At 42.3% G+C, this 25,110-nt stretch overlaps 3 protein-coding genes across 8 annotated transcripts in view; 2 read left to right on the top strand and 1 right to left on the bottom strand.

The window, feature by feature from the left end:
• LOC139373492 (exopolyphosphatase PRUNE1-like) overlaps positions 1–4,790 on the top strand; it is a 40,024-nt gene extending 35,234 nt beyond the window's left edge. Inside the window, exon 8 of one of the 2 annotated variants that reach the window (XM_071114074.1) lies at positions 573–4,790. In XM_071114074.1, coding sequence (XP_070970175.1) covers positions 573–1,058 — 486 coding nt within the window. In that variant the 3' untranslated portion in view covers positions 1,059–4,790. The remainder of the gene's footprint in view (positions 1–572) is intronic. The other variant, XM_071114075.1, reaches the window with a different exon arrangement.
• Positions 4,791–6,741: 1,951 nt separating this feature from the next.
• On the top strand, positions 6,742–21,760 carry LOC139373490 (BCL2/adenovirus E1B 19 kDa protein-interacting protein 2-like). 5 transcript variants are annotated; one of them, XM_071114071.1, is made up of 11 exons: positions 6,742–6,896; positions 7,204–7,268; positions 7,470–7,565; positions 7,713–7,786; positions 7,884–8,123; positions 8,449–8,655; positions 8,858–8,960; positions 9,066–9,197; positions 20,114–20,200; positions 20,494–20,592; positions 21,121–21,760. In XM_071114071.1, exons 3-11 carry the CDS (start codon positions 7,504–7,506, stop codon positions 21,143–21,145), a joined length of 1,029 nt encoding a protein of 342 aa, XP_070970172.1. In that variant the 5' UTR covers positions 6,742–6,896; positions 7,204–7,268; positions 7,470–7,503; the 3' UTR covers positions 21,146–21,760. The 5 variants fall into 5 exon arrangements, with proteins under 5 accessions (XP_070970172.1, XP_070970169.1, XP_070970171.1 ...); XM_071114068.1 differs by having other exon boundaries at positions 7,438–7,565; XM_071114070.1 differs by lacking the exon at positions 7,204–7,268 and having other exon boundaries at positions 7,438–7,565.
• LOC139373491 (guanine nucleotide-binding protein G(s) subunit alpha-like) lies at positions 9,188–10,429 on the bottom strand. Its single transcript, XM_071114073.1, has one exon. It carries the CDS (start codon positions 10,376–10,378, stop codon positions 9,554–9,556), a length of 825 nt encoding a protein of 274 aa, XP_070970174.1. The 5' UTR covers positions 10,379–10,429; the 3' UTR covers positions 9,188–9,553.
• Positions 21,761–25,110: the final 3,350 nt, after the last annotated feature.

The raw sequence follows: 25,110 nt of genomic DNA, 5'->3' as shown, positions 1-25,110 counted from the left end.
CCATGCCAACTTATATTGATCCCTAGACCCCTACGATGTGAGATGATTTTATATTTATAAGGTTAGTAATATAATAGTAAAGATTTGATAGGGGTAGGTTTTATAATAGGTAATAAATAGTTCCACCTAGCCCTCTAATAGACTTTGCAGAATTTACCAATTTTGTGCGGCACATTTCTGTTCCTGACCCTGAAAAGTATTTTATATAAGTTCAGTGTGTTGTAAAGTGTCCATTTGATTATTGGTGTGAATCTTTCCTCCCTGTTGCTTAAAATATACGTAACAAATTGGTCTACTTTGTGTGCCAACCTACCTACCTACCTTGTTAGTTTAATTTTGGCCTTCAGAAACTATTCCTTGGTGTGAAAAGAAATAGTATTATTATGTGATATGAAGCATGTCTGTAAGTGAGATAAATCAAAGTATTCAAGGCTGCCTGTTGCTGTTATTTATTAGTGTGTTTTTCCTCTCAGGCATATGCAGGCACGACAATTTCAGATTATTAGTCCATGTTAAAACAGCAACTATGAAATAGCAATACACCTTTAAGTGTGTTTCACATTCTGCTGTAGGTGAGCCAAGCATTAGAAAAGGCCCGGAACCCCTCTCTGTGCATCTCTCCAATGAGCAGCCCCTTCAATGACATCAAGTCCTATCTCCAAGGCAATGCGCTGGCCTCCCGCAAGAAAGTGCTACCTATCCTCAAGGACTTCCTGAAGGAGTGGGACAAGAAGCAAGTGCATTGCGGGGAGACAGAGGACTTTGAGGAGCTGGACAACCACTTTGACCCCACGGGGTCGCCTGGTATCGACGGAGACTCCCGCCCCCACTGCTTCTCGGCCTCTCGGCACCACCGTCGCCGCCTGTTGGGCGCCGAGGACTCTGGGATGGAGGAAGACTTCCAGGTGCCGGCCACACCCATGAACAGTCTGGTGGAGGGCTGTCCACTGGACGCCGGCCTGCCCCAGATCAGCGCGGAAGCCATTTTGGAGAAGTTCAGCTGCATGGTAGGGGAAGCAGGGGGTAATAAAGATGTCAGCTGGCCAGGTGATCAATAACCTTCTGTTGATGCCTTTAAATCCTAGTGCCCCTGGCTCTCTGTCCGCGTGCACTGCAACCCAACCAAAAGACTATAAGGAGTGTTCAAACTCAGAAGCATATCAATCAATTGTATGTTGCATAAGGGACATCTCATAGCGGATTATAATGACAATCCAAGGGGCCATGTACAGTAACTCACTCACTGGTTATATAGCAATCCAAGGTTTTATATCAGCAGCTCCGGTGATTGACTGGAAACAGGGTTGTGTTCAGGAGGAACAAAACCGCCCAAAACGGAGTGAAGCAGGGAGGTACCATCTTAATTTATCTAATAAGAAATGCTCGTTTTTGTTTTCCGTTGCAAAACGTTTTGCTACGGTGTGCCCAAATGAACACAACCCTGGACTGCTGTGGCCATCAAACTGATCACCAAGTTCTTATGGATGCTTTACTCAAGTCAGGACTAATAACACCATTACGAAGGATAGAACATCCTTCTAAAAGACTGGCAACCGGATGAAAAAAGCATGACTTGTACCTTCGAAGACTCCAGACAACAATGAAGGTTCAATTGTGTTTTCTCTCTGTATCCCATCTGAGTACATGGGACTGCCTCATTGGTTAGTGCCATCTCCAAGTGTAGGGGGAGTAGATTGGACATTTGGAGAATACATGATGGACTAATGTAATGAATCTTTGAAAGGCCTATTTCAATGTCACAGGCATTTGAGTGAAGCTTTATTTTGAGGAGAATATTGCCCTGGAGAATGACTTTATCAATTTTTGCAGCATGTGTTTCAGTAGTCCTGGTCCTTGAAAACTGCAGAGTTTGCTGTTTTTTAGTGCAACTTATCTATGTACAGCTTCAGTAGGGAGTTATTGAGCTGATGATTGAGCACGTGATATCTACTGGCATGTGTGTGTGAGCGCGTGTGTGTCCGTCCGTCCGTCCGTCCGTCCGTCTGTGTGTGTGTGTGTCTGGAGTTCTTGGTTAGCGTGATGTCATGATGACATTATTATCAGGGTTGTTTCAGTCCATAGTTCTCCTCATTGTCGGCATCCATCTGGAAAAGAACGAAGGGAAGAACACACACCCTCCCCACAAAGAGAGAGAGGTGGAGAGATACATACCAGATGCCGGATGCAACTGCTGTTCATTCATGCATATGAACTGCCTGCCCCCAGTCAGATCTCGAAAATTGCAGGTTTCCTTTTTTTCCCTGTCATGAATCTTGTTCTGGAGGCATCTCTGCAGTGTGGTCACTAGCTGGCACAGCCACAAAGTCATACCTAACCTTAACCACACTGCTAACCCTAATGCATAAACCTAAACTTAAATTAAGACCAAAACCCTTTTTGTTTTCATGAATTTGTACAATATAGACATTTTTGAGTGTGAGGCTAGCCCATCTACCGGAAATCACATAGTTTTGCCTCAAGGACAAGACTCATCCCAATAAACGTTTACCTGTGCTAAATTTACTCTCTCTCTCTCTCTCTCTCTCTCTCTCTCTCTCTCTCTCTCTCTCTCTCTCTCTCTCTCGCAGGTTTTTCTGAGATTTAGATCTCAAAGCTACTTCAGCTGCCCAAATATACACAAATCTTATGTGGAACTTATCGTCTAGCTTATCGTCTAGATTTATTCAGGGAATTACCATTGATTATGTCGTCCTAATGACATCATAACATTTTGAGAACAAATTAAGTAATGCAGAGGTTGACCTCATGCATACAATCTTTTCCTGATTTTTGTTCAGTATCTTATTCCTGCATTACAAAAAACGGCGATACGTTTCTATTAATACCCCCCTTTGTATTTTTGAGTTACCCGACATTTGCCTGTTCCCAGATCTGTTTGTGCTCTTGCCAACTCTTATCATCAGAGTTGACTATACAGCATCAACAGATCTGGGCTAGTGATGAATTGCTCTGATGATGGTATCTGATCTGGAATCTGTGTCGCATACCCCAGAGAGCCTTGTGGCGGTTCATTTGAGGAAACATTACTGCATTAGTGCAGATGTCTGCTTCATTAGCTGTCTGTAGTTGGGCCCGAGGAGTAGGTTTGAACTTACTGTACCACAGAGATGTGCAAACACCCCTAGGAAAACCCACATACAGATGAATGCATAGACACAAACACATTAGACAGTGGCCCGATTCCATTTCAGTCACTAGTCTCTTTCTTTAGCTCTACCATTTCAGTGTTCCCAGATCACAAGGATTCGATAGGTCTAAGTAAGTGATAAGATGATGGTTCCTACCTCGTTCGATAGGGTATGTGAAGGTTGTACCATACACTCACCTATCCAGTCCTTTTGCATCGTGGAACTTCAAACTCTGAGAACTATGGAGGGCGGCACGGACTAAATTGGAATCCTGCTAGTCTAGCTGGAACTTCTGCTTTGTTAGAATTCCCAGATTTGATTTAATATGTCTTTGACAGCAGAAAACATCTGAGAATGTTGACTAGCCCTGTGCTGAACGCTTTAATGAAGATATTCAATGAAGATAGCATAGTTGATTATACCACTTGATTATATAAGTCAACCATGTAGTTTCAGTGATTTATTCTCTACATCACAGCGAGAAGGTGTGTTCTGTCACATAGTTTATAGTAAAATAATATGTTGTGTCTAGGCTAGAATGGTATTGATAGTGAGTTTTCTATTAAACATACTCTGAAAGATTATTATATTGAGCCTCAGGTATTAAGGATCTGGCAATGCTTGGCTTGTAAAAAGATCCCTTGTGCTAATTATGTTTTGTCCTTCTTCTTTATCTCCAAATATACTTTTTGTTGAAATGTTTCATGGGAAATGTAGCTTATGTGGTGGACAGTGTAATGGCTCAGTGACTCTGCAGTTCCATGTGAACACTAAAACGAGTTTGTTTCTCCCACACCATTTGTCATGATTACATGTTTTAGTAAACACTCTTGTCACTGCGGTGTTCTAATTTTTACAGGCCTTTAATTAAGGTTGGAAATGTTAGCTTGCTGGACTTGTTTAGCTTCTCAACAGGTTGAATGACAACAAGTAATTCACAATGTTGTTTCTTTAACCCAAACTGGTTCCCTTTTCCAGTTTCTCACGACTTTAATCCAAAGATGTCCTCCTCAACCCCTCTACATGCAGTTCCTTTCTGTAGTTTTGTGAATTTTATGCAGGACAATCGGGATTCAACTTCTCTTTTATTCAAGTACGCAATGTGAAAAAAGTGTTTGCTATGTGGTTCCTGAATGCGAAACCACATGTATGACAAGACTATAAGAGAAAATGTTCAACTATGCACTTCTATTAAAAAAAAAATGGATTTGAAGAGTTTGTGTTGTCGTCAGGTTTAATTCAGGCTTCTAACTGATTCTGGGTTATTGGTCTGATTCAAAATCCTAACCTAAAGCTAACATTTCTACAAGGCACTATTGGAATATTTGGTGCCTATCACTAACTATCTCGAACTCCACCAGTCAGCAGTGTCTAATTTCTCTTAGGGTGTGTTCTCACCATTTCCCCACCGTATGCTGTGTGTGCATCCACCCATTCCTGGTCATGTCTCAACATGTCATTGTGTTCATAGACAGTGCCTTCAGAAAGCATTCATCGCAACACCTGATTGTTTTCTTCTTCCACATTTTGTTGTGTTAAAAGTCTGAATTTAAAATGGATTCAATTGAGATTTCTTGTCACTGGCCTACACACAATACCCCACAATGTCAAGTGGAATTATGTTTAAAAAATAAAAATAAACTTTAAATTGAAAACTGAAATTAGTATAAGTATTCAACCTCTTTGTTATGGCAAGCCTAAATAGGTTCAGGGGCAAAAATGTGCTTAGCAAGTCACATAATAAGTTGCATTGAATAGTGTTTAGCATGATGTCTACCTCATCTCTGTACCCCACACATACAATTATCTGTAAGGTCCCCCAATCGAGCAGGGAATTTCAAACACAGATTCAACCACAAAGGCCAGAGTTTTTCCAATGCCTCACAAAGAAGGGCACCTATTGGTAGACACTGAACATGCCTTTATGCATGGTGCAGTAATTAATTACACTTTGGATGGTGTATCAATACACCCAGTCACTACAAAAATACAGGTGCCCTTCCTAACTCCATTGTCGGAGAGGAAGGAAACCGCTCAGGAGTTTCACCATGAGGACAACCGCTCAGGAGTTTCACCATGAGGACAACCGCTCAGGAGTTTCACCATGAGGACAACCGCTCAGGAGTTTCACCATGAGGACAACCGCTCAGGAGTTTCACCATGAGGACAACCGCTCAGGAGTTTCACCATGAGGACAACCGCTCAGGAGTTTCACCATGAGGACAACCGCTCAGGAGTTTCACCATGAGGACAACCGCTCAGGAGTTTCACCATGAGGACAACCGCTCAGGAGTTTCACCATGAGGACAACCGCTCAGGAGTTTCACCATGAGGACAACCGCTCAGGATAAAAAAGAAAAGGAATAGAGCTAAGTCAGGTAAAATCCTGGAGGAAAACCTGGTTCAGTCTGCTTTCTACCAGACACTGGAAGATGAATTCACCTTTCAGCAGGACAATAACCTTAAACACAAGGCCAAATCTACACTGGAGTTGCTTACGAAGAAGACATTGTATGTTCCTGAGTGGCTGAGTTACAGTTTTGACTTAAATCTACTTGAAAATCTATAGCAAGACCTGAAAATGGTTGTCTAGCAATGATCAACAACCAATTTGACAGAGCTTGAAGATTTTTTTAATAACGGGCAAATTTTGTACAATCCAGGTGTGGAAAGCTCTTAAAGACTTACACTGAAAGACTCTCAGCTGTAATCGCTGCCAAAGGTGCCTCTACAACGTGTTGACTCAGGGGTGTGAATACTTATTTTCAATACATTTGCAAAAATGTCTAAAAACATGTTTTCACTTTGCCATTATGGGGTATTGTGTGTAGATGGGTGAGAAACCAAATCAATGTAATCCATTTTGAATTCAGGCTGTGACACTACAAAATGTTGAATAAGTCAAGGGATATGAATACTTTCTGAAGGCACTATATCGCACATTGCAGATGGAAAGCAAAGATCTAAGCTATCAAATGGGCTTTGTCAACTCCAAAGGTCAACCCCTATGTTTATCAGTATATGAATGCTTGGCAATTTCTCTTGTTTCTAAACATATTTAAGATACATAGGCAGTTTGTGGTGACTGAATGAGGAAATGTTGAAGAGGGATGTGATTACTATGAAAAATGTAACTTCTCAAAATTACAAGATAAGTACTCATGGTGCAATGCCGAGCCAGCAAATAATGTGTAGATAGCCAAGGAAGTACCAGGTGCATGAAACATACTTGGGTACAAAATCTCTTAGGTCAATTTTCTATAGACCTTTCAAATCTACAGTAGGCCATACATTTGAGATTCAGAATAGGTATTAGGATGTTTGTATGTGTTTTATAGTATAAATAACAATGAAAAAAAATCCTCAATCATGTATCACGAGTTTCAGTGCTGATTCTTTTGTTTGATTCTCTGTGATGTCATACAGCCCACAATAGCCTACACTGCATGAGTTCTGAACAAGCATTGCATGTACGTGCATGTTTTCACCCTAAAGCGGAGCTTGTGCAGTTAATTCCCGTTGCCTCGGTTACCGGGATGGGCTTGCACTGGCAATAAATACACCACACCTTGACTCTCAGGTGTGGCAATTGTGTCAGTGCAATCTGAGGCTTCGTCATGAGATCAGCAAAACCATAACGTTTACCTCTTTCACTCAAAGGTTACTCATGGTACAGTTGCTGTACTTTTAACTTAACAAAGACATTGAAAAGTTTTGTCGGCCTGTCAACCAAACACCACCAACAAGGTAACGTTACACATTTGTTGCTTTGTATTGTGTCTGTGAACATGCGTTCCTGTCGGAAGTTTTGTTTACCACGTATTCACATGAATCTAACCAAGACAAACTTGGTGATATTGGTGCAATTGAATGTGTTCGCACTGGTGTAAGGGTCTTACATTCTACAAGTGATTCTACCTTTTCATTATGACACAAGCTTTGAAAAAGAAAGTACAAAATGGTGACAGACAGTGGTTGTTGCCAAGCCTTGGCTTTTATACCGCACTACTTTGATTGCACTCAATACAAATGAACACTGTGTGTTTTCCACTAGAGGCCAGCACAGGAACAAATCCCTCAGTATACGATCATTTGGCAGAACTGATCCGACACGAACCTGTAGGTGCTACAGTATTTATTTGTTTACTTGTTACCCTATGTCCATGACATTCATCATCATTTTTTTTTTACACTCTTTATTCTCCTCAAATAAACATATGAAATCACAGCTAAAGTTTCTCCTGAGTTGTAATAGCGGTTTGGACTTTTCATTTCTCCGGGCCAAAAGGTCTGCTGTTACTCTTGACAACATCCAATCAGGAAACTTGGCACTGAGAACCTGCACAGCAACAACATGGAGCCAAGAGAGGAAGAGCAAGAAATGGAGAAGGAGGAGGAGGACATTTACATTCCCAGGTCAGAGGTTATGGTCATCAGACTGAATTGTTCTTGTTATATTATCAACATACCAAATATCCAAACAAGTGTTTTTTCACAATGAAACACCTATATCTAATAAGAATTCCATAGAAATGTAATTGTTGACCTCTCTAAACATTGTAGGTCACCTCCCAGGAATGCTCATGGCACAGATGCAGTCTTGGGGAACCCCACATTAGCTGCTGATGACAGGCCAGGTAACACTTCAATTCAAAATGGCAACGTTGTAACATCACAGTCACTGTTATAAAGCTCCATATAAATGCAAATCATGATGATTAAATGTCATGGTAGCCCCGCCCAGCAGCCTGGCTCTGACAGGGCCCCGACCCAGGAAGAAGCGTCTGGTGGCTCCCGCCCTAAGTCTGACGCTGGATCGCAGTGACTCGGCGGTGTCCGACGACTATGCCACAGCTGCCCTCTCTCCCTCCCCTGATGACGACGATCTGGGGCTGGACATCGACTTGGATGCCATGGAAACGCCCTCGGACAGCGAGTCCCTCCATTTTCCAGTGCACGACATGGATTTGGAGGGTGAGAACTGGGTGCAGTGGACAGGACAGTCTAACAGCCTTTATCTTTGGTCCGTTTCTTCACTCACAGGTCCAAGATCAGCCAATGAACTTATTGAACAACTTTCACTTTGATTATATTTTTCCCATGGGATAGACACAAATAGGCTATTTTGGGCAATTCATAATATATAGCTATTCCCTTTATATATTCTTTGCATTAGGTGATCTTGACGCCATAGATATTATATATTATAGACAGTACACAACCACTCTCCATCTATGCATTTTGTTATCTACAGTACGGTATGGGAAATTGACCATTGAAACATTATTCCCATTCACAGATGACCTGCTTCGTCTGGGAGTGGCATCCCGTTGCCATAAGGCCCGTGGGTCAGTACCAGAGCAGATGGGAGTGGGCTCTCTTGACCAAGACCAAGTGGACAGCCAGGGCACTAGGTGGCGCCGGTTCCGCACAGGAGATCCGCTTCAGGAGAGTCTGGTCAACATGAGTGTACTGGAACCTTTCCTTCGAGTCTTGTCACATGGGGGTGAGTCCAGAACCCCAGCACTCACTTAATCTGTCGCACTTACCTCACCGACATTATGCAAGAATGTGAGCTTTCCTCAGGCTCATGGAATTCGGATAATGTGACCGTTTGTTGTGCGATCAACTCAGATGACAGAACGAGCATCTTCACTTATTTTTTGCATGTTCATTTTTGCCTCATCCAAATGTTGTTTTCCTTCCAGGCTACTATGGAGAAGGGTCTAATGACATCATTGTGTTCTCTTCCTGCTATCTCCCTGAAAACAACATGGAGAACTACCAGCATGTCATGGACAACCTGTTCAGGTCTGAGAGCTAATTGATGAGAAGCCACAGTCTTAGTAAAACACTATCTGAATTGGCCACTTTTCAGGTCGACATTCCTAACCACAGCACCACTAAACATTGCAGGTACGTTGTGGGAACGTTGGATCTGATGGTTGCGGAGAACTACGTCATTGTGTACCTGTGTGCCATGGCCCAGCGTGACAAGCTCCCCACCATTGGCTGGCTCAGAGAGTGTTACACCACCGTTGACAGAAGGTTAGTTCTGTTTACTCAAATTGGCTTTGGTTTGCGGTCCTATTTCAGAAAACTATATGCCACAGTGAGTAACAAAACAGTACAAAAATATTTTAACTCAAAAGTATCCCATGTCAGCGGAGTCTACAAGTCGTAGGCCATGTTCCAGGGCGAATAAATTGCAGTCATCAACATTGCAGTCAGAGTGCTATATTATATGATGTGGTTAGTGGATATGTTCAACACCTATTCAGGCATTGTGAGATCTGGCAACTGCAATGTAGTTGGCCTGGAACACTGCCAAAGTCAAATCTCAAGTTATTTTATTTTATGCCAAGGTAATTAAGTCTCAAGTAATCAAATCATTGAAATTTGTCTCAGTCGGTGAAAAATAAGTGTCTCAGTGTCGAAAATCTACCAAGCTGGCTATCTGTCAAGACACGGAAGAAGAGCCGGATGTTTTCCGTGTCAACTGCACAGGTGAAAACCAGATGACAGTCCCTTTCGTCTAGTTGGCCTGCTGTACTGATCTTCAGAAACTCATCATGTATGAAGTGCTTTGCCCTGGTGACACGAAGGTCCTCCCCTGGTACTGGTGTTGAAAATTCCGGCATAGTGTAGTGTGCAAATTCTGGGAAATACTCTTCCATTTTTGATTTCCCCTCCAAAATCTTCTCTGCTAGGAGGTCCTGTTTGTTCAGTAAGACCCAGACAGGAAGGGTCCTTAGCCACCTGTTGTTCCAGATGATCTTGAAGAGGTTCAGGGACTCCTGCAGCCCGTTGGTCTGGTTGTCCTCCTGAATCACCATGTCATAGCTGCTGCTGTCCACCACAAAAATAACATCCCACACGTCAGCAAAACACTGCATCCACTTTCTGCTTTCGTACCTCTGACCTCTAACATTAGATACATGAAAATGGATACCATCCATCTCGAAAAATGTCTCGGACATCCCTGAAGCATTTTTACTGTTGTTTTGTATGTAATGCATTTTCTCCTGTGCAGTGGGTTCCACATGTAAACAGCGCATCTGATTTACTATCGTGCGTTGCCCAGATTCATCAGCTCCTAACAGCAGCAACTGGCGCGGGCAAGTCATTTGGTTATTATGCTTGTCTTCTTGCAGCTGTTTATTAATCCTTTTGTTTGATTCTTTACGTGCCTTCTCAATACGTTGGTCTTTACTGCACAGGCAACCCATATTAATTCAATAATACTAGATTCCTAGGCTTGCCTAAGAAAAAAAAACAGAAATTAAGAATAATCCTCCCGTAAAATGTCACTCTGGGGGGTCTGACACTGAAAGCATCCTCTGCCACTCTCAGAAGGTTGATTCCTAGAACGTTTTCACTGTGAATCCGCAATGAAGTCCTCAAGTGTAGTGTAAATGTAAACATTCAGCAGTAAGTCTAAATGCAGGCAATGAGTTTTCGAATCGAGATTCCCACGATGTCGTACTGTGGAGCCACACTGAACTTTAGCGGTATTTTCTAGAACCGACCGATTTTCACGAGTAGCCCAGAATTCAAAACTTTGCAGTTCTGTCAAAGCGCAGCCATGGCTATATGCTCTTCCCTTCACCACAACAACAGTAAAGCAAGTGGAAGAAAGATCATTAAAAAGTAAACTTCTGAAACAATATTTACACAATTCCACTAAAATGGGCACATGCGATCATTACACGAAGCTCCTCCCTGATTCGAATGTTTTGCTGCAGCAGCATTGCGCAAATTGTAGATTTATATCCTTTATTTCCCAACCTTGTAATTTCCCCTACGCAGCATCTGGTGAAATATGACTCTGTTTGTGTAAACGTGTTGTTTGTGTTAGGAGTTTGTGTAGAAGCAGAATTATTGTGTTGAATATGAATAGACCCAGGGTGTGGTGCTTAATTAATGTCCATCTTGCTCTGATAAGATCTGGCTGTACACAAATGAGGGCAAACACTCCACCTAAAACCTGTTGATTTGTAGTATTCTATGGTCCATTTTATTTAACTAGGCAAGTCAGTTAAGAACAAATTCTTATTTTACAATGATGGCCTTCCCCTGCCAAACCCTCCCCTAACTCTGAGGTCATTAAAGATTCCATGGAACTTATCATAAGAGTAGGGGTGTTAACCCCGGGGTCCTGGCTAAATTCCCAATCTGGCCCTCAAACCATCATGGTCACCTAATAATCCCCAGTTTACGATTGGCTCATTCATCCCCCTCCTCTGCTCTGTAACTATTCCCCATGTTGTTGCTGTAAATGAGAACGTGTTCTCAGTCAATTTACCTGGTGTAAAAAAATAAAAATAAAAAAAACAGACAATGCTGGACAATTGTGCACTGCACCACCCTATTATGGGACTCCTGATCACAGCCGGTTGTGAAGCCTCTAGCACTGAGATGCAGGGCTTAGACTGCTGCACCACTTGGGACCCTTCCTGTGTGGGTCTTACTGAACAAACAGGACCTCATAGCAGAGGTTTTGGCAGGAACGTTAAAAATATACAACAACAGTGGCATTGGAGGACCTTCATGTCACCAGGGCAAAGTACTTCAACATCATTATATGACATCATGTTTTATTTTATTCAGCTAGGCAATTTGTTTTTATTAATGATATAGTAGTGTCCCTACTCAAAGTCAAGTCAGCCCAGTTGTTAATTAGTCTGGTTAACACCTAATTTTTGAAGTCCTCCTGACTTCAGAGTCGGGAATGGCTCTTTGATGTTGTTGGCACAATGCGTTGATAATGGAGGGGGCTGTGCTTTTACTGGTTGGCCCCGCTCTGTGTCTTTCTCACTCAAACACCCACAGGCACAGCCACATACAGCCCCCTTCCATTACAATGTTTGGATTTTCAAATCTAAACAACGAGAGCTCTCAACCCCTGAGAAAAAATGGTAATAAAATAAAAAAAGAGTGAAATCCATTGCACAATTTCTGAGCGAATATTGCATTAACAAATGGCCTCCTATCCAGGCCAGTGTGGTCACAGCTCTCCCTGTGCTGTGAGTCACATGGATCGGGTCGGCCAGGTTAGTAGTTGATAGCCTGATCCACCATCCACCACTGTTGCGCTCTCGTGTAGTGAAACAGAATTGAAGCTACCAATGATGAGCCGGCTGAGACCTTCCCGGTTGCCTCTGTCGAGGCACGGGAACCTGTTCACCCAGCTGAGGCATGGGAACCTATCGAGCCAGCTGAGGCATGGGAGCCGATCGAACCTGCAGAGGCATGGAAGCTTGTCGATCCTGCTGAGGTATGGAAACCCGTCGAGCCAGCTGAGGCAGGGTAACCCGTTGAACCCGCCGAGGCAGGGGAACCCGTTCAACCCGCCGAGGCATGGGAATCCGACAAACCGGCTGAGGCCTCCCAGGTAGCTTCGGTTCTGACAGACAGACATCACCTCCAAAACAACAAAAAACACTCCCTGAAGCTTCGCTTTGATGAGGCTTCATTCTATAACGTGTGCGCTAGGAGTTGGGATGCAAGTTCAGGGAGTGAATAATTTAATGAATGAACAAAACATAATACAAAACAAAAAACATGAACAACGCACAGACAGGAAACAGGAAACAATGATGCCTGGGGAAGGAACCAAAGGGAGTGACATATATAGGGCAGATAATCAAGGAGGTGATGGAGTCCAGGTGAGTGTCATTATGCACAGATGCGCTTAAAGATGGTGACAGGTGTGCACCATAATGAGCAGCCTGGTGACCTAGAGGCCAGAGAGGGAGCACACGTGACATTGTGTTAGTTTTTTTGCGTTCATAATGTTACAATACATAATGTTGCTGCTACCGTCTCTTATGACCGAAAATAACTTCTGGACATCAGAACAGTGATTACTCACCTCGAACTGGACAAAAAAATGATTTAAAGATTTAGACGGGAAGAATATACTGCTTTCTCAGGAATGGGCCCAAATCCCATCATTTGCATGAAGAAAAGATGGAGGAAAAGGGAGAGGAGGTCAGGCTGCCTTCTGAGAATTCGTAGGTGAGTGAGTAAACCCCCACTACCCTCCATTCTATTGGCCAACGTGCAATCATTGGAAAACAAAATGGATGATATACAATCAAGAGTATCCTACCAACGGGACATTAAAAACTGTAATATCTAACTGTAATATCTTCAGCCATCACCGAGTGATGGCTGAACGACAACACGGATAATATAGAGCTGGTGGGATTTTCGATGCATCGGCAGGACAGAGAAGCTACGTCTGGTAAGACGAGGGCTGGGGGTGTGTGTCTATTTGTCAATAACAGCTGGTGCATGATGTCTAATATTAAAGAAGTCTTGAGGTATTGCACGCCTTATGATAAGCTGTAGACCACACTATCTACCAAGAGAGTTCTCATCTGTTATAAGGGCACAAGGTGAGACCCAAATGCAGACACAATGGTATTGTGCAGGCAAAAGGTCAAAACCAGTTCAGAGTCCAGTAGGTACCAAAGGGCAGGCAAGCTCGAGGTCAGGGCAGGCAGAATGGTCAGGCAGGCGGGAATGGAGTCCAGAAAACAGGCAAGGGTCAAAACCGGGAGGACTAGCAAAGAAGAGAAAAAGGAGTACGGGAAAAAACACGCTGGTTGACTTGACAAACATACAAGACAAACTGGCACAGAGAGACAGGAAACACAGGGATAAATACACTGGGGAAAATAAACAACACCTGGAGGGGGTGGAGACAATCACAAGGACAGGTGAAACAGATCAGGGTGTGACATCTATATTATTCGTAGCCATCTATTTACCACCACAAACCGATGCTGGCACTAAGACCGCACTCAACCAGCTATATAAGGCCATAAGCAAAAAAGAAAATGTGACTCCAACATCATCATTAAGTTTGCTGATAACACAACAGTGCTACCACAACGATGAGACAGCCTATAGGGAGGTGGTCAGAGACCTGGCAGTGTGGTGCCAGGAAAACAATCTATCCCTCAATGTGAGCAAGACAAAGGAGCTTATCGTGGACTATAGAAAAAGACGGGCCGAACAGGCCTCCATTAACATTGACAGGGCTGTAGTGAAGCGGGTCGAGAGTTTCAAGTTCCTTGGTGTCCACATCACCAACGAACTATCATGGTCCAAACACACCAAAACAGTTGTGAAGAGTGCACGACAACACCTTTACCCCCTCAAGACTGAAAAGATTTGGCATGGGTCCCCAGATCCTCAAAAAGTTATACAGCTGCACCATCGAGAGCATTCTGACTGGGTGCATCACCGCCTGGTATGGCAACTGCTCGGCATCTGACCATAAGGCACTACAGAGGGTAGTGCGTACGGCCCAGTACATCACTGGGGTCAAGCTTCCTGCCATCCAGGACCTATATACTAGGCGGTGTCAGAGGAAAGTACAAAAAATTGTAGAAGACTCTAGTCACCACCCCCATCCCCCCCATTTGTTTTTACACTGCTGCTACTCACTGTTTATTATCTATGCATAGTCACTTTACCTCTACCTACATGTACAAATTACCTCAACTAACCTGTACCCCTGCACATTGACTCGGTACCGGTACACCCTGTATATCGCCTCATTATTGTTATTTTATTGTGTTACTTTTTATTATATTTTACCTTAGTTTATTTGGTAAATATTTTCTTAACTCTTTCTTGAACTGCATTGTTGGTCAAGGGCTTGTAAGTAAGCATTTCACGGTAAGGTTGTAACCTGTTGTATTCGGCACATGAAATGAGAAATAGAGTTTGATTTGGATTTGATTTAGATTTGGTTGGCTACTTTGAAAAATCTAAAATATTTTTAGATTTTTGTAACACTTTTCTGGTTACAACATGATTCCATATTTATGATTTCATAATGTTGATGTCTTCACTATTATTCTACAATGTATAAAATAGTACAAATGAAGAAAAACCCTGGAATGACTAGTCGTGTCCACCACCGTCTCGTGTAGTGAGACAGAATAGAAGCTACCAAGACAAGTCTCAAGCCATCACGTTTGTGACTCGTCTTGATCTAATACAAGTCTGCACCTCGTTAGGTAATTGCTATGTAATTACTATTTTACTATATCACAAAGTTATACCAGGAGGCTACTTTTATACCAGTACCAGTACATTTAATAAATAAATGACTTAAAACAGCAGACAGTAAAATAAAGTTAAACCTTCAGTAAATATTCCCAAATAATACCATGAGCACTTAAAAAAATGGTGTATGAGAGTTTGAATGTGCAGTATAGCAACCATATGTACTTATACAGTATAGAAAGTAACCCACAGCAAGTAGCTGGCAATAATAGTGTCACATTGGGCATTAGCATCCTTAGCAAGATTACGAGAGCCTGCTTTGGCACTCCTTCTTCAGCCAGAGGATGGCATCAAAACCAAAGCATCATTTTGAGTTTCCTCCTTACTTCCCGCACAGCCAACCTACAGTTCTCAGGCTAAGAGGTAGTAGATTCCAGGTTTTTTTTCCATTAGGCACAAAACGGAAGAAAATGAACTGAAACTAGAACGGACTACACTCGCATAGTCATTTTCCGTTGGAAAAGGTTTTTAAAACGTTGTACATTGAGTGCCCTAATGGAAAGAGTCTTCTTTTTTTCAGGATGGTTACAACAGTGTCCAAAGGCTTGTGAACAGCTTGGCTACTAACATAATCCCTCATATTTCCAGAAAGCTTTGATGCTGTAAACCTTGACCTGGGTCTAATCCTAATAATTGAGCTAAATGTTTGGATCCAGTAAAGGTCTCAAGTGAACTGCAGGAGGAAAAAAGCTGATAAGACCATCACACTGACCTTTGTATGTTGTTGAAATTAACGTCTCAACTTGATTTCCCTTTATATTATTATATTTATTTATTATATTTATTTATTATATTTATATTATTATATTTATTTATTATATTTATATTATTATATTTATTTATTATATTTATTTATTATATTTATTTATTATATTTATTTATTATATTTATATTATTATATTTATTTATTATATTTATATTATTATATTTATTTATTATATTTATATTATTATATTTATTTATTATATTTATATTATTTATATCCTATTTCCCTTTATACAAATATGTGTAAGGAATTATCCAAGAAAAACCCTGCAGGGATTTCTAGAGGTTGCCTATAGTTCAGACACTCCTTTTTTTGTGATATGGTTTAGGACCCTTTCTTTGAACATTTTCATTTGAGTCATTTAGCAGATGCCTTTATTCAGAGGGACTTACAGTTACTGCATTCATCTTAAGATAGCTAGGTGGGACAACAACAACATATCAGGGGCTTCCCCCATAGGGGTGAGAGGGCCAAAAGAGCAAATATGGCAGAACGGAGAACTTGGGTTGGGGTTTAGGGTTTGAGCATAGCCTGAAGGTAGGGAAGGGCAGTTCCTCTTGCTGCTCCATAGACAAGTAACATGGTCTTGTGAATGCGGACTTCGAATGGAAGCCAGTGGAATGTGCAAAGGAGCGGGGCAACATGGGAGAATTTGGGAAAGTTTAACACGAGGCAGGCTGCAGCGTTCTAGATAAGTTGCAGGGGTTTGATGGCACAAGCGGGGAGCCCAACCAACAGCAAGTTGCAGTAGTCCAGACGGGAGATGACAAGTGCCTAGATTAGGACCTGTGCAGCTTCCTGTGTGAGGAAGGGTCGTACTCTACAGATGTTGTAGAGCATGAACCTGCAGGACCGGGTCACTGCATTGATGTTTGCAGAGAACGACAGGGTGTTGTCCAGGGTCACACCAAGGTTCTTTGCACTCTGGGAGGGTCACACGGTGGAGTTGTCAGCCGTGATGGAGAGGTCATGGAGCGGGCAGGCCTTCACCTGGAGGAAGAGCAGCTCTGTCTTGTCGAGGTTGAGCTTGAGATGGTGGGCCGACCTCCAAGCTGAGATATCCAAGCTGAGGAGCGACCTTCCACGTAGGATGCAATCCAAGAGTGTGCAGAGCCTGAGACACCCAGCCCTGAGAGGGTGGAGAGGAGGATATGATGGTTCATGATGTCGAAGGCAGCAGATAGATCTAGAAAGAGGAGAACAGAGGAGAGAGAGTCAGCTTTGGCAGTGCGGAGAGCCACCATGACACAGAGAAGAGCAGTCTCGGTTGAGTGACCCGTCTTGAAGCCTGACTGGTCAGGGTCAAGAACATCTTTCTGAGAGAGATAGCGAGAGAGTTGGTCTGAGACAGTGGGCTCAAGTGTTTTGGAAAGAAAAGGAAGAAGGGATACCGGTCTGTAGTTTTTGACGTCATAGGGGTGGAATGTTGGTTTCTTGCGGAGTGGAGCGACTCCGGCCATTTGAAGTCAGAGGGATTGATGAGGGAAGCCAGTGAGTTGATGAGGGGAGTGAGGAATGGGAGAAGGTCGCCAGAGATGATCTGGAGAAGGGAGAAGGGGATGTGGTCGAGCGGGCAGGTTGTCGGGCGGCCGGACACTAGTCGCAGGCTGTCAAGGCATAGGGTAGTTCTGTGTGAGTGGGACCAGTTGACTCATTAGCCTGAGTGAAGGAGGAGCATATACAGTATTGTCAACCTTCTTTTCAAAGTGGTTGACAAAGTCGTCCGTAGAGGGGGAGGAGGGAGGGGGTTGAGGATTAAGGAGGGAGGAGAAGGTGGAAAAGAGTTTCCTAGGGTTAGAGGCAGAAGCTGAAATGTAGAGTGATAGAAAGTGGTTTTAGCAATGGATACAGAGGAAGAGCATGTAGAGAGGAGGGAGTGACAGGATGATAGATCCTCCAGAAGTTTAGTTTTCCTCAATATTTGCTCAGCTGCACACAGGCCTGTTCTGTAAGCTCGCAATGAGTCACTCAGCCACGGAGCAGGAGGGGAGGGCCGAGCCGGCCAGGAGAAATGGGGACAGTGCGAGTTATAGGATGCGGAAAGGGAGGATAGTAGGGTCGAACAGGCAGAGTCAAGAGAGAAGACAGAGAACTATTTATCAAAGGGAGAGATGATATGATAGAAGAGGAGATAGTAGTGGGAGAGAGAGCAAAGATTGCGATGGCGTATGACCATCTGGGTAGGGGATGAGTGGTGAGGATTGGATGGTTTTCCAGACAAGATTAAGTGTTTGTGGATGAAAAAACTCTTTCAATAGTTCTACATTGAGCATGCTTTTCAGTCCAGGAGTAGGGCTCACCTGTGTCTGGAAAACCAGCATTATTCTTTGTGATATTTTCTCCAATAGAGCTAGTGTTTTGACACCTGACCGTGTCTAGCCAACTTCCCCTCTCACTTCCTGTTGTCTGACTTGGCCCATGTACAGTATCAGGCAAAAGTTTGGACACCGACTCATTCCAGGGTTTTTCTTTATTTTGACTATTTTCTACATTGTAGAAAATGACTATTTTGACTATTTTCTACATCAAAACTATGAAATAACACATATGGAATCATTTAGTAACCAAAAAAGTGTTAAAGAAATCTAAATATATTTATATTTGAGATTCTTCAAAGTAGCCAGCCTTTGCCTTGATGACAGCTTTGCACACTCTTGGCATTCTCTCAACCAACTTCATGAGGAATGCTTTTCCAACAGTTTTGAATGAGTTCCCACATATGCGAAGCACTTGTTGGCTGCTTTTCCTTCACTCTGCGGTCCAACTCATCCCAAACCATCTCAATTGGGTTGAGGTCGGGGAATTGTGGTGACCAGGTCTTCTGATGCAGAACTCCATCACTCTCCTTCTTGGTCAAATAGCCCTTACACAGCCTGAATGTGTGTTTGGTGTCATTGTCCTGTTGAAAAACAAATGATAGTCCCACTAAGCGCAAACCAGATGGGATGGCGTATCGCTTCAGAATGCTGTGCTAGCCATGCTGGTTAAGTGTGCCTTGAATTCAAAATAAATCACTGGCAGTATCACCAGCAAAGCACCATCACACCTCCTCCTCCATGCTTCATGGTGAGAACCACACATGCAGAGATCATCCGTTCACCTACTCTGCGTCTCACAAAGACACAGCGGTTGGAACCAAAAATCCCAATTTTGGACTCATCAGACCAAAGGACAGATTTCCACAGGTCTAATGTCCATTGCTCGAGTTTCTTGGCCCAAGCCAAGCAAGTCTCTTCTTATTGGTGTCCTTTAGTCGTTGCAGCAATTCGACCAATTCGACCGTTGCAGCAATTCGACCTCTGAATAGTTGATGTTGAGATGTGTCTGTTACTTGAACTCTGTGAATCATTTATCTGAGGTGCAGTTAACTCCATTGAACTTATCCTCTGCAGAAGAGGTAATTCTGGGTCTTCCTTTCCTGTGCCGGTCCTCATGAGAGCCAGTTTCATCATAGATTTTTATGGTTTTTGCGACTGCACTTGAAGAAACTTTAAAAAGTTCTTGAAATTTTCCGAATTGATTGACCTTGATGTCTCAAAGTAATGATGGACTGTTGTTTATCTTTGCTTATTTGAGCTGTAATATGGATTTGGTCTTTTACCAAATATGGCTATCTTCTGTATACCAATGAAGCTGGTTGAGAATGCCAAGAGTGTGCAAAGCTGTCATCAAGGCAAAGGGTGGCTATTTTTTAAGAATCTAAAGTATAACATATATTTGTATATGTTTAACACTTTTTTGGTTACTACATGATTCTATATGTGTTATTTCATAGTTTTGATGTCTTCACTATTTTTCTACAATCTAGAAAATAGTCAAAATAAAGAAAAACCCTGGAATGAGTAAGTGTGTCCAACCTTTTGACTGGTGAGTGAGGTAGACCCCTTACTTAACAGTTTGCGCCTGTCTGGGGAGTCACAGAGACTGGGCCCCAAATAACCTTTTGGAGGGACTAAAGTAACCTTTTGTAGAGAAACGTGTTTTATGGAAAGGTTTAAACTGTCAATCATGATGATGTGAGAGTTGAAGTGTAAATCTACAGAAGATATACTGACAGATTGAATGAACAACTGTTACTTTACTCTTTAACTTGATTCTGTTTCTCTCGTAGGTTGAGGAAGAATCTGAAAGGTCTGTACATTGTACACCCAACCTGGTACATCAAGGCCCTGATCACCATCACCAAGCCCTTCATCAGGTGAGGGCCACCATCCCCTGAGACACCAAGTCCAGTCGGTCAGGGTTGCTGTTGTTGTTGTTGAGTCAATGGGCCCTGTTACTCCATGAAGCAAAAGGGACATCTATAGAACAATGGCCTTAGCACTGTTTGAGCAGCCGCCCTGATCTTGTAGCTGTAATAGTACACATCTTAATTGTATATTTATTTTATTTAAACGATGCTGCCCACTACTGTATCTTTATTTTTTTTTTACATGTTGGCTCTGTGTCGTCACACAAAACTAATGGCTTCCGATCCCGTCCTCCTCACAGCTCCAAATTCAGTCGCAAGCTTCAGTTTATCGACAGCCTTCGGGAGCTGTCCCAGCACATCCCTATTGAGCATGTGCAGATCCCCGACTGCGTCAGACAGTGAGTGACACCATCAGACTCTCTCATGCCACATTCAAAACACTTGGGAACTCGGAAATCTCTGACTTACGACCTCAGTGCGTTTAAGACAACTGTGAACTTGTAAAAAAAAAAAAAAACGTTGCTCCGACTGGGAAAAATATTTTTGAGTGGTCAACTCAGAATTCCAAGTCGGGAACTAAGGTCTCTTTCTACAGCTCCTACTTTCCGACCTTAAGATCACTGACGTCATTATTTGACCTTTTTTTCCAGAGTTCCCAGTACTCTTGAAAGCACCATCACACATTCACAATAAGCTACATTAATGAAAGGGGATGGGAAAGCCCATCACCTCATATGTTTATTATGTGACGAATATCTAGTTTTTCTTCATCACTCTTGGGCTACCATTGAGCAAATAAAAGTATTAATTTCAAACAGAAAGAAAACAGTGAGACCCTTCCATTATGATGATTCGTGAACATGTATTGGCTGCGTTTATGTATTTATTGTTTTTCAGTCCGGTTCAATATATTTCCATTCACACAGGTTTGACGAGAATATGGACAGGTGATATGCTGAAAAGGTTGATCTGGACCACAGTGCAAAGGTACATGAAGACAAAACAGTGGACTAAAAAAGGCTCAAATCTGTCAACCAATTACATGACACGGAGGATGAACCTGGCTGCCCAATTGCACGTCAGTTGTCCTATGAGACAACTTTAAGCAAAGCATCTACTGAAGGACCACAAGAAGAAACACTGAGCTCCAAAGGTATCGAGACTGTAACCACGTTTCCATCCACAGTTTTTATGCAGTAAAATCATACCATATAAAAAAAACAAAAAAACAACAGCTGATGGAAACAGGAAGTTTCGCTACAATGTTATAAATGCAGACAGATCATTTGTTCGTTCGACATGTCGGGATATTTTTGTGTCAGTAAAATGAATAATGTGAGAAATGGCAGTGGAAACGCCTTCATGCACAAATATTGATATAATAACCATCATATCGAAGGTAACTTGGAGTCACGCGATGTAATGGGGCGTGGTTCTCCTCAGGAAACCATGCAGATTATTAGGCTACAGATGAAGTGATGGATTTTACAGGGTGGTGAAAGTGCAATGTGATCTTTATGCCCCTTTCCAATACATTTTGAGGGTCTTATTCTGGTGACATGATGATCAGTGCTTGACTGCCATTTTTGACCAATAAAAATATTCTCACCTCTTATCCATAATAATCTCATCATGTAGACTTAAAGCCAACTTATGCTGGCTCTGCATATGTGATTCTTACAGAGGATGTGAAGCAATTGCAGAGCCTCTGAAGGCTTGTGGAGGCCAAATCGATCCCCATACCGCATCGCTGTGAGCCTCCCAAAATGTGTGACAGTGCAGAGGGCTCTGTATAGCTCCGTATTGACATGATTGGTTGACAGTAGATGGGGGCGGGATGGGGTCCTGTATTAACACAAACTCACGCAAAGCGCAAGAAGTATGAATGTCCTGACTTCTGCAGAGACCATATAGCAGTAAATGCTGTACGGCCACTGCAGATGACGGATTGACCATGCAGAGCCTTTAGACCCAGCACAACCTACCCACACTGTATCTGCAAGCTGTTGGCTAGAGAGCACGTACCAAGACAAGAGTGGGCACATTTGCTATTAAATGCAACAGTTTCTGTGACAAAACTATCAGCAGAGTTGAAAATGCGATGGAAACATATTATTTATTTTTATTTTTATGCGTACATGAAAACTTAGGCGAAAATGTACATTTTGTGTGCACTACGTTATCGCGCACTGTCAATTTTGTGGAAACACACCACTGGTGGGAAAATGAACACATTCTCTATATGCCGATTCTAGAGTATTAGCATGAAAATCTGTAGCCAGTTGGATGGGAACCTAGCGAGTGACACGTTTTGTTGTTTTGGCTCTCCACTCCAGCACTTGGATTTGATATGGATACAATGACTATTAAAGTGCCGACTGTCAGCTTTAATTTGAGGGCATTTTCACCCATATCGGGTGAACCGTTTAGAAACTACAGCACTTTCTGTACATAGTCCCCCCATATTAGGGGACCAAAGTATTGGGACAAATTCACTTACACTACCATTCAAAAGTTTGGGGACACTTAGAAATGACCTTGTTTTTGAAAGAAAAGCACATTTTTTGTCCTTTAAAATAACACCTTTATTGATCAAAAATACAGTGTAGACATTGTTAATGTTGTAAATGACTATTGTAGCTGGAAACAGCAGATTTCTTTAAGGAATATCTACATCAGCGTACTGAGGCCCATTGTCAGCAACCATCACTCTTGTATTCTAATGGCATGTTGTGTTAGCTAATCCAAGTTTATCATTTTAAAAGGCTAATTGATCATTAGAAAACCAGTTTGCAATTATGTTAGCACAGCTGAAAACTGTTGTTCTGACTAAAGAAGTAATAAAACTGGCCTTCTTTAGAGTAGTTGAGTATCTGGAGCATCAGCATTTGTGGGTTCGATTACAGGCTCAAAATGGCCAGAAACAAATAACTTTCTTCTGAAACTGGTCAGTCTATTCTTGTTCTGAGAAATGAAGGCTATTCCATATGAGAAATTGCCAAGAAACTGAAGATCTTGTACAATGCTGTGTACAACTCCCTTCACAGAACAGAGCAAACTGGCTCTAACCAGTAACCCCGGTGTACAACTGAGCAAGAGGACAAGTACATTAGAGTGTCTAGTTTGAGAAACAGACACCTCATAAGTCCTCAACTGGCAGCTTCATTAAATAGTACCCGCAAAACACCAGTCTCAACGTCAACAGTGAAGAGGCGACTCCGGGATGCTGGCCTTCTAGGCAGAGTTCCTCTGTCCAGTTTCTGTGTTCTTTTGCCCATCTTAATCTTTTATTTTTATTGGCCAGTCTGAGATATGCCTTTTTCTGTGCAACTCTGCCTAGAAGGCCAGCCTACCCTGACGCTCAGAGGATTCCGCATGGTCCTAAAGAACAACGTTTCCTTGTTTTGTATCACATTCCAATAATAAAACTGGGGGGGGGGGACAAAAATACAATTTCAGAATGTTCGGGGGACATGTCCCCACTGAAAGTTGCACCCCTGCTCCTATGATATTATTGGATAATTCTTTGTGTTTGTTTTTTTTCTCTTCCATATCCAGATGACTGTTCATTTAGACAATGAAGTTCATTATTGTAATACACTATCTAAAATATATTTTATTGTAATGCTCTGTCAGTGCTGATAAGGGTGTGTGTTTAAATAACAGGTCATATCATTGACTGATGATGTCTTTATTGATTCATCCATTTGCAATAAAACAAAATTAACTGAGATAAAGTGTGTATCAGACACATTTCAGGGATCAGGGATGAATAGATAACCCAGCTAGCACATCAAGTTCTGTGAACCATATGCTTCTTAAGTGGGAATTTCAGTACTTCAGCATAACCTTTCCTACAGGTTTCCTCGTGGTTCTATTTAAAGTAATGTTCTCAAATTGCTCAGGGAACGTTAAGAAACAACGTTCTTCCATGGGAATTTCAGAATTTCAGCATAACTTTTTCTGCAGGTTTCCTCATGGTTTTTTTAAAGTCATGCTCTCAGAATATTAAGAAAACTTTCCATTAAAAACACAACATGTTAGTATTGTTCAAAGAACTTTCTATGAATATTACTTAAAAACATATACACTGAGTACACAAAACATTCCATGACATAGACTGACCAGGTGAACCCAGTGAAAACTATGATCCCTTATTGATGTCACTCGTTAAATCCACTTCAATCAGCGTAGATGAAGGGGAGGAGACGGGTTAAAGATGCATTTTTAACACTTGAGACAATTGCGACATGGATTGTGTATGTGTGCCATTCAGAGGGTGAATGGGCAAGATAAAACATTTTCGCGCCTTTGAACGGGGTATGGTAGTAGGTGCTAGGCGCGCTGGTTTGTGTCAAGAACTGCAACATACTGCTGGCTTTTTCACACTCAACAGTTTGTGTGTATCAACAATGGGCCACCACCCGAAGCACATCCAGCCAACTCGACACAACTGTGGGAAGCATTGGAGCCAACATGGACCAGCATCCCTGTGGAACGCTTTCGACACCTTGTAAAGTCCATGTCCCGACGAATTGAGGCTGTTCTGAGGGCAAATTGGGGAGGGGGTGCAACTCAATAATAGGAAGGTGTTCTTAATGTTTGGTATGCTCAGTGTACATTGTTAAGTATGTTCAGGTGTGTTGACTGCGCCCACTAAATTGTCCCAACCTGATCTTAATGAGTGCGTGTTTCCTTTGAAATGGGGTCTGTTTGAACAGACTAAAATGAACGTGGCATGCTAGCTGCATCCTGCTGGTGCAGTGGAGTAATTCCATGGATAGAGAACAGAATCTCACGGATGCCGTGCCACAATACAAAATATGCGTTTGCATGGTTAAGCAAATGAATAGCCGTGTACTTCAGCATCCAATCTGTTATTGGAGTTCAAAACAGTTAACCTAAGCTGTGTTATT

Source organism: Oncorhynchus clarkii, chromosome 18 (genome assembly GCF_045791955.1).
Source record: "Oncorhynchus clarkii lewisi isolate Uvic-CL-2024 chromosome 18, UVic_Ocla_1.0, whole genome shotgun sequence".
Taxonomy (NCBI): Eukaryota; Metazoa; Chordata; class Actinopteri; order Salmoniformes; family Salmonidae; genus Oncorhynchus; species Oncorhynchus clarkii.
Note: the sequence above shows the minus strand (reverse complement) of the source record. Positions and strands in the feature narration are given on the sequence as shown.

Coding starts and splice junctions, on each gene's coding strand:
- LOC139373490 (XM_071114070.1), top strand. CDS start 7,504: ATGGAGCCAAGAGAGGAAGAGCAAGAAATGGAGAAGGAGGAGGAGGAC. Junction 8,961..9,065: donor GTCATGGACAACCTGTTCAG/GTCTGAGAGCTA, acceptor TAAACATTGCAG/GTACGTTGTGGGAACGTTGG. Junction 20,201..20,493: donor ATCACCAAGCCCTTCATCAG/GTGAGGGCCACC, acceptor TCCTCCTCACAG/CTCCAAATTCAGTCGCAAGC.
- LOC139373491 (XM_071114073.1), bottom strand. CDS start 10,378: ATGGGTTGCCTGTGCAGTAAAGACCAACGTATTGAGAAGGCACGTAAA.